Below are 13,696 nucleotides of genomic sequence, written 5' to 3'. Positions count from 1 at the left end.
AGAGACAATGATTTCATTCTTGAGCAAGGTCAGTTTTCAGTTCAGAGGAGGATACAGGTAGTGGATTACCTGGTGCCCTCTGGTTTTAATAAACCTTCTTTAGCTACAAGAGCCAGTGATACCATCCATCTGTCATACAAAGGAGCATGCTTCTTCCAGTCTATGTGGATGCAATTTAAAGAAGATCTGCAATTAATGCTTATGTTCTCCCTTTTCTGAAATGGTATCTACAAAGAAAAGAAATCATTTCTTCCTTTTAAATAAACACACTGAGAAGTACATCTTGGTTCTCATATTGGCCAGAATAAGGGACATGTGAATGAAACCTGATCTCAGAGGTGAAAATAACTTACTGCATTTAGAATCCCTGTGCACAGTAGAGTAAATGCTTTGGTTTTCTTTAAAGCTGTAAGGTTAGAACTAAAGCAGTGAGAGATCTTAGAGAAAAGCAGCTGTCATTACATCATTGCTTTATTGCTTTGAAAATAAATGACCGTAAATAAATGCTCCAGTAAGAACAGATGTTTTTATCTACATCTCTTTTTTTATTGCAAAACAATTGTTACAGAAATTTCAGAAAGTTCTACTGTAGTAATTGCCAACTTCTGCTCTTTATTACGCATCTAAACACAGTCTAAAAGTGCATTGTGAATCCAGTAGACTTTGGAAAGGACCATTTTCCCTAGTTATGTACATTTAGACAAATCATACTTGAAAAGCTTTGTATTAGTAGGAATTTGTTTAAAATGACATTTTAATAATTTTTATCCCTTTATAAATGATTGTTATACACTTAAAAATGATAGCCCAAATAATAAACGATTAAATAGCTATGAGTATAGTATATTGCAAACACTGTTCCAGACAGCAGTAGCAGCAAATAGACTCTCCTCATGTACAACAATTGCAGCGGTGGAAAAAGGATATAACTTTAATACAATTTACTCTTGTACAGGCATAAAACTGTATTTCACATCCAATTCCCTCTTCTGTCCCTTCCCCCTCCCTCCCAAATACTAAAATAAACAAGAGTTATCACCTCCCTGCAGCAGAAACAGCAGCAATTTAATAATCAAATGTTTTTTCCTAATAGCTCTTTGAAATAAGTATTGTGTGGCTCTTCGACAGATCTGAAAGCATACAGCAGAAATTAAAAGGTCAGAGACTGTTTCACAACCAGTCTGGCTCAAAGGCTCTGTCATTAGGCTTCCAGCTTGAAGATAATTTAGTGTAACCCATGCTATGGCTCAAAGTAATATAGAGTTAGAAATGCAGAATAAATCCATCTCCTGACAAAAGTCAGAGTATGCCATTCAAATCAGTGGATTTTCTGCAGATTTGCACCAGCATCAGTAAGACCATAGTTTGTAGTCAGTCTTGGAGACGAGAAACCTGTGTGACCTGTAGTGTTCACTGTATGACTGGCTATAAAGCAGGGTAACTCTCATTGGGGTGCAGAAACAAAGTCCCTCCGCATTCAATACTACTGCTTTTGTGCCAATGTGTGGCAAGGACAGTGAATACCACCTACAGTAATGAAGGGCTTCAGTAGGTGAGCAGACGCCCCCAATACTTTACTTAATCCCAGCTGGGACTGTGTTTTCATTTGAGGTGGCTGAAGGAAAAATCCATGCTAGGAATCTTTCCCATCTCTTTTGAAGAAGATGATCTATGCCTGCTGTCTTTCAGCAGAACTGAAAATGTGGCCTTTCTTAAAACAGTTACGCATATTGTGCAAAAATGCAAATATATTATCATTTTTAAGCAGGGGAGAGACATCACAACTACTTAAGCATTCCCAGGGAAATCCAGGAATGACCAGCTCACATTTTCCCTTCTGGTGATTATCAGATCCTCTTAAGTGTTTAACCTGAGCAACATAACAAGACATTTATGCTTGTTTTGAAAATCTGCACCACGAGTTTACAGAGCATTTTGTTTCACTGGTTCAGTCTAATACCTTTGATAACTAATGCTCTCAGGACAGATACTTGTTTGCTCTGACTGCAGTCATTGGACTAAGGCTGTGTGCTGCTACCAGCACATTTTTTGAGCAGTTATTCATGTAGTTGCATTTTCCATGCACTGACAGTTTCTAAGAAACAAATCATTTTCTTCTCATACAAAAAATATACCTAACTAAGATATTTATCCCCTGACAAAAGGCTATCCATTCCACAAAAGGTACAAATCAGTTTTGTTGTTTTTCTTTTTTTTTTTTACCAAAAAATCTATAAATGGAAAATTAAAGAAAAAAATTAATCTATGTCTGGAACCCAGAGGGATTTCCGTACGTAGATGAATGTATGTTTTGGTTTTTTATTATATTTTCAAATTATCCCCTCACTGCCATTTGTTAACTGGCACTTGTGCTAAGAACAATAATGTAGCACCTTATCTCTTCCAAAAAAAGAGAGAGCCAAATGTCTGAGCACTGCTGTAGGTTCGCATTTTGTATTGAGTATTCAAATTTCATAAAATACAATTGTCATTTAAAAATAATAAAAAAATCACTTACTTTGCTAAAGATCAAACATAATGGAAATAATGTAAACATCCAAAAGTTTGAATTCATTCCTAACTGGATTCATCTTTACAGGCAGGCAATAGTAAAATGTTAAGTCTCCTAGTAGTCCAAAGAAACTCATGGAACAATGCATGCATTTTCTTTGACACAAAAAAAGACTGGACTGTAAGAAAGAGAAACTACTTCAGTAATATCACACTGTTATTGTGAAAGAATATTGTGCTAGAATACAATACCTAGGACAAGTGTATACCCCAACTGTAGAATAGAATCACTTAAACCGGAAACAATAGAACAGATTATTATAGGAAAATATTTATAAAATACTGCACACAGCTTCCTCAGTCAACCAGCATATGTAAACAAACAGCTAAGCTCAATCGAGTTTCAAAATATTATTAAAGTTCATTTATCTTATAGTCTTTTGCATAACATGCCAGTTCATCTTTCACACCATCACAACTCATCTGTCATGGCCCACAGCAGCTCATTAGCTGTTTATACATCAGCTCATACAGACATTTAAGTAGAGCTATACAAAGAAATGTGTGAAACATACCAAACTTACACATTGTGACAAGAAATGCATATTCCATATGTAAGCTAATAATTGGATAGTGGAACTTAAAGCTTGATGCAACATGTGCTATTTTATTGAATGTTACAGATTTACAACAAGACCATATAATGCAATATTAAAACTGTCCTGTAACGTTCACTAATATTACCACATGTCACAACTATATATGTGTCTACTTTATAAGTTATCCTTTGATACAGAATATGTCATATGGCACATGCTATAGCTACACGATGATGGATGATAAGACTTCCACTCTCACTAAATGATCATAATATTAGGAATGGGAAGTCTGGTCCCACTGCAAGGAATAGGTGTTTTAGCATCAAATTCAAAAAGGAGCAGTTTGATGCAATGTGTAAAAGCAGGTGAAGGTAAAATAATCTAACATCCATCATAATATATATTCTGTAGAAACCACATCATAGAATAAATGGGAAACATTCAGGAACAGTGGTGTTCTGACATCTTGCAATCACACTTTTAACATCTGAATTTACATTTTATACATAATGGCAAATTTTAAGAGGTAAATAAAGTGTCCTGTTTCATTTTACCCGGAATGTGTGCTCCAGATCAATAAGGTGCTGTATCCTAAACATTTATACAGCTTCTAGGTTTGGCAAATTCCTTTACCCTGACAAACTAAGAGATGAAATCTACCCCAGAGGAGAACCCAATGCCTTGAACTAATTCACTAAGCACTGATAAAGAATTTGTAATGAATCTGAAATTCCTCTAGAGTAGGCCAGTAATACGGTGAAAATGAAAGAGTCCACAATAGTTTTAGCAGACATTCATAAAAGTAACAAAAGAAAACAAAGTGAGAATATCCCCCTCTACTCACCAAGGATAGATATATTGGAGAAGCCTTAGGAAAAGGCTGCTAACAGAAGTTGGCACATTTGAAGCATATTGTTAAAGTTCCTTTGCCCTTGGGCATTTTGCTATTGTTCATCAATCAGCCTGCCACAAGCATGCTTCATAATGCACAGAAAGGTTTCTGACCTTTCTTAGTATTGCCATGTGACTGTAATGCTGCACATGGGCTGAAAGGCAATTGCATAAACACACTGTCTTGGTGGAGTTTAGCTCATTGAAAGCCTGAACAAATAGAAGAAAGCAAGGAACACACTGGTGCAGGAAGTATGAAACACTGTTCTTAACATCCCCTTGCTGCATTTCTTTGTTTCCTGAACTTTCCAACGCAGTGACTTGTTAACTAAATGTTTTCCCCTTCTTTGCCTCTTTTCCTGAGGCTGATGATTATTTTCTGTCTGGATTTGTTGCCTTTCAGACTTAGCTTTCAGATGGTGCTCAGAGTCTCCCAGTGTGAAGACTTGGTGAGAAAACGTCAGCCTGCATTCTCAAAGGTGCCTTTGAAAGATAATTCCCATTTAAATAATGGGAAGTATGTACCCCACTCATGTATTCATTTTTAATAACAAAAAGGAGCTGGTTCTAAACAGCTGTTGGTAATTGTACAGATACTTTAATTTTTAATAGCACTAGCTTCAACTCTTTAAAAGCTTAAATGTTTCGCCTTCAAAAGTATGTGAAATTTTGATCCAGTTGCAGTTTATGCTTCTCTACCCTTTTCCAATCTTCTGCATACCCTTCCACCTGTGACCTGGGACACCTTCTCATGAGAAGTTCGAAAGTCTGGTTGACATTGTGGACCCTTGGGTCAGCTCAGTGGAGTTACAACTGTCTTCAACCAAAACCCATCACTGCACTACCATTCATACACACTTCCTCCTATAAAAAATGCTCATTGTGTCATAAGCTGCTGAACGGTGGAAGCCTAGTCACAACCGATGGCTTTTGCTCTTTACAGACACTTGCAGTTTCACTTTGGTTCTTTAACTTACCTTAGAAGCATTTAGAAATTTTAGTGTTTTCCAGTCCTCTGACAAAAACATCTTCCTTTAAGCAACTCCAGTCTAATTACATGAATCTGGATTCAGATTGCTTGATAATTCTTGTATACTTTGAAATGTTCAAATACAGCTATGTACACATGAAAAAAAAAGGTGTATATTTTTAGTTGAGGGAATGATGTGAAAAGTCGGCAGCTCAAATGGAACAGCAAGAAGAACCCGATAGCAGTGTGGTGCATAAATCTCCCCAGTTTGTGTACATAATTAAACGGAGCAGTAAGAACCTGACAATATTACCATGCTCTGCTCTGATAACCCTCTTCTTACTGTTCCATCACATCCTTTGATTTAGTGAGACAACATGTGGTAAAAAAATAAATATATACTATTCCGCTTAATTACATTCATCCTGAGCTTGCTCAGCTGTGCTAGAATCTAGAATGCCTGTTTTATACAGGAAATCACCTGATATTTTAGCATAAATTCTCCTTCTGTTTAAGTTGCAGTACAAAAGGCATTTCATTTCCCTTTCTGCTCTTCAGAATACAAACTTTCTGTGGCACTAGAAGTTGATATAAAAGGAGACAAGTGAACATTATGGTTGTCGTGTTCACCTTTCTTCATTTCCACAAGTGTGGGATGGAAGGGACTTGGGAGTCTTGTTTGCTGCCAGTTCCTACAGAAATAACAAATGCTTTTCAGCAGTCATCACAATGGTGAAATAGATGAAAAAGAGGTTGTGACTGAAGCTTAGAACATTTAAACTGTACATCTCTTTTTGCCAGTTAATTTCTGCATCTTAAAAACTTGAATAATGATCAAAGATTTTAGGATGCCTTCTAATAAAAGGCAGATATTTATTAATTTATTTATACATCTTAATTTATTTCTTCTGACTTGACAAAGGGGGATTGTTATTCCTCTTGTTTACCGAAGTCTTTGTAAAGCTTTCATCCCTCCCTTTTTCCTTAAGTGCAAATGTCAACTGGGTCAAAATGCAGTACCTCAGTGGGCGATACTGAGATTGACAATGTGCTCCCTTGACTGGTGGCTAATGCCAACTGGAGTTGACATTTGGTAATGTGAAGGTTTTTGGTTTTAATTCTGCTGAGCAAATGCACTGGAGAACAGATGACCCTCTGACTGCCGGTGAGCTTTGTCTAAGCCTAGCTGTGTTTGCTTTCAAAGCTGCAGAAGGCTCCTGTTCTTGACAGTCTCCTCATGGACAGGTTGTCCCCTCTGCTCTCTGGCCTGGAGGACTTACTCCTCTCAAAGGGGTTCCGCAGGCCCGTTGTGTTTCGCTGCCTGTCGAGTTTGTCACTGATAGAGTAGCTCTTCCGCGTGTGCTGAGGATACAACATGTTGGACTCCTCTGCAGAGTAGCTGTTGGCTCGCTCTATTTTTGGAAGTGGGATGCTGTTGGCCAGAGTTCTTGCAGCATTGCTGTCTTGAGGAGATAAAGGGATTCCCTTCTTTTCTTTGGCCTCAATGTCTTCATGATCAGAGCTTGGGTGGCTTAGTTCAGCTTCTCTCTCTGGGTGGCAGCATCCCAAGTCTTCCACTTTGCCCCCAAGACTTCCTGGGAAACTGGCTCTCTCTGCGATGGCCTGGGGAGCACTCACACACCTCGTGTCTATACAATCTGTAATACTTGTGTACTCTGCTGTTTTGACTGGGACTCCAAGGCTGCTGAAGTAGCTCCGAGATGGAGAGAACATAAAGCTGTGAGATTTCACAATGGGCGTTTCCTCCAGTATAAATGGAGTTGTAGCCAGGTAACGACTGCTTTTAGATCGCTCTAAAGTGTGATACAAGGGAGGATCTGAATCCCAGGGGATTTGACAGTCGGTGATTTGTGAGTAGTCTGAAGAAAATGCCCTTGTTTCTATTCCAGAGGTTTCCTCATAATCAAGACTCCTGCCAGAAATTTTTTCACCAGGTGTACTGCTAATGTATGCACTGCTAGCTAAAAGGGAAGAGGCTATGTGAGCCTGCAGAGCTGCATCTCCGGGACCAAGAATATTTATGGAGCTCTCGAGAGGTTCTGTGTCAGAATGCATCTCATCCATGGCAGAAACATAGATGTCTATACAAGATGAAGGTCTTCTGGAGTCTGGGGCGATTGACAAAGTGCTTGTAGGGGCTAATGGAGTCTTTCCTTCTTTTGCTATTGAGTGGGAACTGATTGCCCGATGCAGGCTTGGAGATTTTTCCTTAAAAATGCTTTCCAGCTTTTCCAACCCACACTTTTCCTTCATATTTGTTGCATAGAAAGAGTGGCTTCGCATGCGGGGTGTGATCGTAGGCGATGTTGGGGACATGGACTCCTCTCCTGTGGGATCTATGCTCTCCTGAAGCTTGTAAGCGTTTCCTTCCTGACTGTTGAAGCTACTCTGTCTCACAATGTAGGCAGCATCCGTGCAGTCGGATGAGGTCCTGGATCGTATCTTAGTTGTCTCACCTCTTTCTATGCCAGTCATTTTTTCTAAGGCAGTCACCATCCGTCCCATCATGTCTTCCAGCTGAGCAAGTCTGATGTCAACAGTCTGCAGAGAAGCCTTCATGCAGTGCTCTCGCTCATTTACTTCTTCTAGTCGCATGGCCATATTCTCTACCCTTAAAAAGGGAAGAATTAAACAGGTTAATTTCTACAAAGCAGTGATGTTCAGCTAACAGGTCACCAAAATTTTTGACAATGAAGAGGTCTCAAAACCCCAAGGCAACCTACACCACCTCATCTGCTTCAAAACCCTGCTAGAAGAAGTTCCACAAACAAATACCACTGGCTCGGGAAACTGCTCCAGTGGGTTAAACGAGTGACACCTGCTGCATAATGCAGAGAGGAGGATTGGGTGTGACTTATCCTAGGGACAGGACATATTACATAAATGTTGCCATGAATTACTGCCTCTCTTCTGTCACAGCTTCTACTTAGGTTGTTATGAATGAATAATACTTATAGCAGATGACACGTCTCCAATTGTGCCACAGGCAGGACCAGTGCAGCTAACTGCAGAACTAAATGAAGTAAAGAAAACAGGCAATATGCCATAGAAGGTGGCTAACATAATATTTTTTTCCTGGTATTTGCCCCAGATTTACACCAGTTAGTGCTATGTGGACCTAAGCAGGTAGTTTCTTTGTTTGCTGATTCATTTTTAGCTCAGATTTATAGAAAAAATATATCAGTTATTTTGTGGAATATAGATTATATTAAGTTAAATATGCATGAAAACTGCAGGAAGAGAACACTGATCAAAGCAAATACAGCCTACAACAGGACACGCACACTAAGATTGCTCCATTACTGTGATAGTGCTTTGGGTAGTCTCTGGTAATAGCTTAGGGATTGAAATGATGGATTTTAAAGCAATTTTTTAGCTGCTCTGGTAATATATATATATTAAAAATTAGGTTAAAATAGTAAGAGGTAATTGAATGTAAGATTCAATATATGCAATTTAATTTAATTTAAACTTCAGTATATTTTTTCTACATTGTTGATCGGTCTCATTTAAAAATGTTTTCAACTTTAGGTAAATTGTGTACTAATCTGTGCCAATGGCCTTCAACCATTTCAATTCTCTGGCTTCTAAAATGTCTCAAGTGAAGGATTTATGTGGAGTCTGACAATTTTAAACAATGAAATTCCTTTAGCACATATGAATTTTCTTTGCATAATTATTTTTCTCTGGTTGTAGTCCCTATGGCAGACTGGGACTTCCACTATCTGCCAAAAAAGTACTAAAAGCCACAAATTTATGTAGTTATCTTTGATTGATAGATTACAATTCTGGTTTTCCACATTGCTGTAGACATTGGAAAATGAAGAGAGAAGCAACAAATACCAAATGGCACAATTTCCACTGTTTTCTCTTCACAAGTCTCTTATGCTCTGCCTGTTAGAGCAATTTGTGCTCAAATGTTAATAGGCACACTGTCTGTTGATAGGCACACAAATCATTCCCAGGATTTCTGATGGTATAAATATAATCTTCTACTCCTGCTAGTTAATTTTTCAACAGGACAAGTGATCTGATACTGACAACACCATAAACCCTCTTATTTGCCCAGAAGGAAACCAGATTTTAGCAATGAATGAATATTTTGCAGCATTAACACCCTGTTTCGTAATGCTCACCACTTTTGCTGGTGAAGACTGAAATCTGACTACATTGGGGTGATGCCCACACAAGAGAGGACAGGTAAGAGTGTGACTCTGCTCTCTACAGCAAGTTGCAAGTTCCTGTGAGACACAGGCTTTTTCTGTTGAAGTTTGTGAGTTTTGGAAGCACAAGCACAGCAAATCAAACAGCAGAAACTGTATTGCCATCATCAGACTTCAACAGATGAATGATCGGGTAATCACCGCTAAGAAATCAACCGGTAGCTTCAAGGAATCTCATTCTTCTCATTATGATTTAGACACCAGTCTGTTTCTAGTTCTACCAGCTTCTCCAACAAAACAGATTAATGTTATTACAAGCACAGGATATAATTCCATAGTGAGAGCAGTTTATATGGGAAATAGTTGAATTCTCCCTCATGCTATTACTTATCTGAACTGCTATTTTATGAAAGCAAATATTCTTTTGAAATATTTATCAGCCAATAATTGAGTCCTTCACCCCACATTCAGATTCTATAACAACTGCTCCAAGATGATGAACACACAAAATTTTAGGGCTGTGACACATAAGAAGCAATTTGAGAAACCTCTGGATTTTAGTGGAGAATGCTCAGATTACAACAAAAAAACCCCCCTCTGACTGCAGCAACAGTTACCAAGAACTGGAATGAATTTATAATGTTCTGTGAAGCTAACTGGATAATCTGGTTTTGACGTTGGTTGTTTGGTTTTGTTTTTTTTTTCTTGCTTTGACAGCTGTACACAAGTGAAATAATTTTCATACAGACACAGCCAGTTTGTATATATGTAGAACTGTGAGACAAGTTTTGCATCCTACATTCATGTGAGGGCCCTGCAACACTACTGAACACAACTAACGCATCCTTAGGAGAACCTAGAGTCATACCTTGCTGGTACATATTCATGCGCTTGTTCTTCCTTCCCCAAACATGATCTATCAGCTACTGTCAGAGGCAAAGAGTGCAAGCCTGGTGGCATTGTCACAGATAAGGTGAAGAGAGGGTTTTGTGTTGTGTGGTCTGTTGGTTGCTATGGGAGTGACCATAGATGTGACTGCATTGATAGTAGGGGAAAATTTATAGAGAAATGTAACAAGATAAGGGTAGTGCAGTCTGGGATGAGAAACCAGAGTTAACTAGCGATGTGCCTAGAGAACTGAGAAATACATACATGTGTTTACACTTGATGAGCTCTGACTATATAATTTTAGTCACAAAAAGAAAGCTTGAGAGATGATAATCTCCTTCAAACCTAAAGCTATTAGTTTAATTTAGTCATCTTTAGTTATATATTGCATGTGGCCACTCCAGAATTTTTAACAAGTGTTATTTCTTTTAGTGATATTCTCTTGTATTAATTAGATGTTCAGTTCTGTACTCATTCATCATACAGAACAGCACTATAATCTGAGAATAAACCTATTAGAAACATGATAAAATGTTTCACATCAGCCAAACACTGTGAATGTAGAAGAATGCGTTCTGGAGAAATACAGCCATAATCTGGTTCTTAAAATTTTTGAATAAGTGATTTTTTCTATTTTCGCATATTCTTGGGAAAATATACTTTCACTCAGTGAATAGACAGCTAGACCTCTATTTCCTTGAGGAACAGTTTTGAATTAAAATACTATTTCAAAATAAGAATGTCGGAGTTTTGCTTTGGATTTTTTTCTCCATGTATACTCAGAAGAGTATATAAACCTTTCAGCAAATCTCACAGTATCCATGTATGATGCCTCCTTTATACCTATGCTTTTCCTTACAGCAAGATTTAGTCAACTTATTAGAAGGTGCCAAGCCATCCTAACAGAATGAGAAGAGAAAAAGAGGAGGGTACATATAAAACATGCATCCAGGTGTGCTGCTGAAGCTCAAACATTTTTAATAGTGAAACAAACATGGACTATATGAGGACAAAATTCAGTAACCAGGAAAAAAATAAGAGATCAGAACTTAGATTTTATACTACCTGTTATGAGCCTTTTTGATTACAGTTTGAGAGATGATAACTTTTGCTGACATTCATGTTTGCTTATTTATTTTTAACCTTTGAACTTAAGTTCACTAGTATTTTAATGAAAATCATTCTTTAATGGGAGTAAGGCATTCTTTTCTGAAGTGGACCTCTTAACTGAATGCTGGAATTAGGCTCACAAATCCCTTTGTCTAACTATGTCCATTTTTAAGGTATCGTTTATACTTCAAAATCCTTTTCAACTGCCATAAGGACTGTGGACACTGGGGCTTTTGATAGGTGATTGCTGAATGATTTTATTTAAATAAAACATAGATAGCAATTCTCAAGACTGTTACAGGGTATTGGTACTTTACCTGACCTCTTTTGGTAAAGCAGTGCTTACGCGAGCAGCCAGTTTTCCCAGGTGCAGTGGTTTCTGCAAGATAAGGATGTTGGGTTGTCCTGGCTGCATTCCCATTGGAGCCTAACACCACTTAACTCTTTTATGACCAAAGAGAGATGTCACTAGATTCACAGACTCTTCCTGCTGTCATTCTTTATGTGTGGGTGGGTCTTGTAGGCTCAGTCCCTTTTATTAAGACAAAGCTATTTCTGTGCACTTCTGCCTGCTAGCTCTGAAATCAAGGTAATAGCTATGTCATCATCCACACGGATGCTATAAGCGTAATTGCATTGCAGATTGTAAAGTGCTGTACTAATGGATACCATAGAGTACCAAAGATGACATAATAATATCTACTCTAGCCAGCATATTTGCTTTTCAAATACTGTTATGATGTGACCCTGCTCCCTTTGAAATCAACAAGAGGTTTTGCATGGGCTTTGAGAGTCAAGACCTGTCCATACAGAACAAATGTTACTAAAGAGATTGTTTCAGTGGCTTCATGCCAGATCAAGAAAAATAGTGCAGTCTTTTTTGACCATATTATACATGTCTCTGTGCTGGTCAAGATGTAACACAATGATTAGAAAGGAAGATGCTCAAGGAAAGGTTGTGATTCTTCTGCTCTATTCTGGAACAAGATGCTATAAGACTTTCACTTAAATTAGAGATAAGGACTCTTTCCTATAAAACAGGGTCAGCACAGAGTGCAAAGGCAGTTGTTATTTATTAATTTTCAAGGACTTACAGCATTCACATGATTTAGGGGAGGACCCAGCTGGACTACTTCTCATTTACAGATCTTCAAACATACCTCTTCCTTCCTTTCCCACCAAAAGGAAAGTTATGCCCAGATATTTGGACCAGCATCTATGATTTTCAGCTCAGTTCTGTGACCACTGGACCATCAGAACACAAGAAAAAAACTACTCAGTTGGACCACAGACCAATTTAGCCCACTATCTTACTTTGAAGGGTATGTAATTCTTTCTTCCTTATATTCTCCAGTTTCTAAGCATTTTTTGCTCAAAAACTTTATGGGCTCAATATAAACTCTATGTATTTAGCAGTCCTTACTGGATTACTTTTCCTGTAAGCTTGTCTAGTCTCTGTTTGAATGAATGTAGCTTCTTTTAGACCTCAAAAACTTTCAAGAATTTGTTCTGTTCCACTACTTACTGCATGAAAAAAATCACCTATTTTTCATTTATTTTGAATCTGGAATGCTGTTAAATTATTCTATTGCTCCCCTATACCTTGTTCTGGGAGTGTTCTGGGAGTGACAGCAAACAATTAATTTCTACTCACCCTCTCCTTGCACTCATAATTATATAGACCTCTATAATTTCATCTCTCATTTGTCTCTTCCAGACCAGTAAAGCCGGATTCCTTGGCCATGACAAGGAAATCATTCCATGCCTTACTAACTTCCCGTCTAATATCCTTTTCTAAAATATATGTTTTAGGAGTTCTCTGGTTTTCAGTAATGCAGATGATTAAAGGATACTATATCTTCCAATCTTGCCCTGGTATAGATTTATTTCAGAATCAAATTAACAGCATGTTTCCTTGCCTACAGAAAGCATAGTTTAGGCATAGCTGAATCAGGGGCAGCACTAGAAGATTAAGTATAAGGAGGAGAGTGTTATATTTGTGTAATCAATGAAAATGACAACTCACCTGACCTCTGTTATTCAAATTAAAGTGGTGTTTTCAGCTAGTAGAGTATTCATTAGTTCATAAGTTTTATGAATATCTGACAGGATAAAATATTTATTGGCAAAAGTGCTAAGAATCAAACACAAACTCTGTCCTCAAAATCTGAGCTCGGCAGTGTTCTATGAAAGCATATAAACACTATGGCAGATCAACAGAGTTTTTAGGACTGATGGATTTGAAGACTGGCAACTTCCACTAAATTAAGGTAGTACTTTTGTCCTCTGTGCATTGTTGTAGGTAAAATGTCCTGTTCCATTTAAAATCCATGTCAAGATCGCTGCTGGTCTCAATGAAACTAGCTTACCTAGCAAGGCTCTCCTGAAACAAGGCTTGCTCCTTATTTGAACGGCTAGTGGGTGAGAGCTAAAGTATTATTTTTGTTGAGGAACTCTAATTTACTCTCCCATTGTGTTCTGACTGCTTGTACCTTAAGTTCTGCTTTAAGAACTGAAATGCAAAAATAAGTGGTGTCTCTCAC

The 13,696-nt window shown here is 37.9% G+C and overlaps 1 protein-coding gene across 4 annotated transcripts in view; it reads right to left on the bottom strand.

Annotated features, from left to right (window-relative positions):
* Positions 1-540: 540 nt before the first annotated feature.
* Positions 541-13,696, bottom strand: part of TRPM3 (transient receptor potential cation channel subfamily M member 3) — a 417,155-nt gene continuing 403,999 nt past the window's right edge. For 3 of the 4 annotated variants that reach the window (XM_017807295.1, XM_017807296.1, XM_017807294.1), the window contains one exon: positions 6,154-7,603. In XM_017807295.1, coding sequence (XP_017662784.1) covers positions 6,154-7,603 — 1,450 coding nt within the window. Of the gene's footprint in view, positions 7,604-13,696 lie in introns of all 4 variants that reach the window. The other variant, XM_017807293.1, reaches the window with a different exon arrangement.

Source organism: Lepidothrix coronata, unplaced genomic scaffold, assembly GCF_001604755.1.
Source record: "Lepidothrix coronata isolate B3197 unplaced genomic scaffold, Lepidothrix_coronata-1.0 Scaffold18, whole genome shotgun sequence".
Taxonomy (NCBI): Eukaryota; Metazoa; Chordata; class Aves; order Passeriformes; family Pipridae; genus Lepidothrix; species Lepidothrix coronata.
The sequence above is the reverse complement of the archived record's forward strand: the minus strand, read 5'-3'. Positions and strand labels throughout refer to the sequence as shown.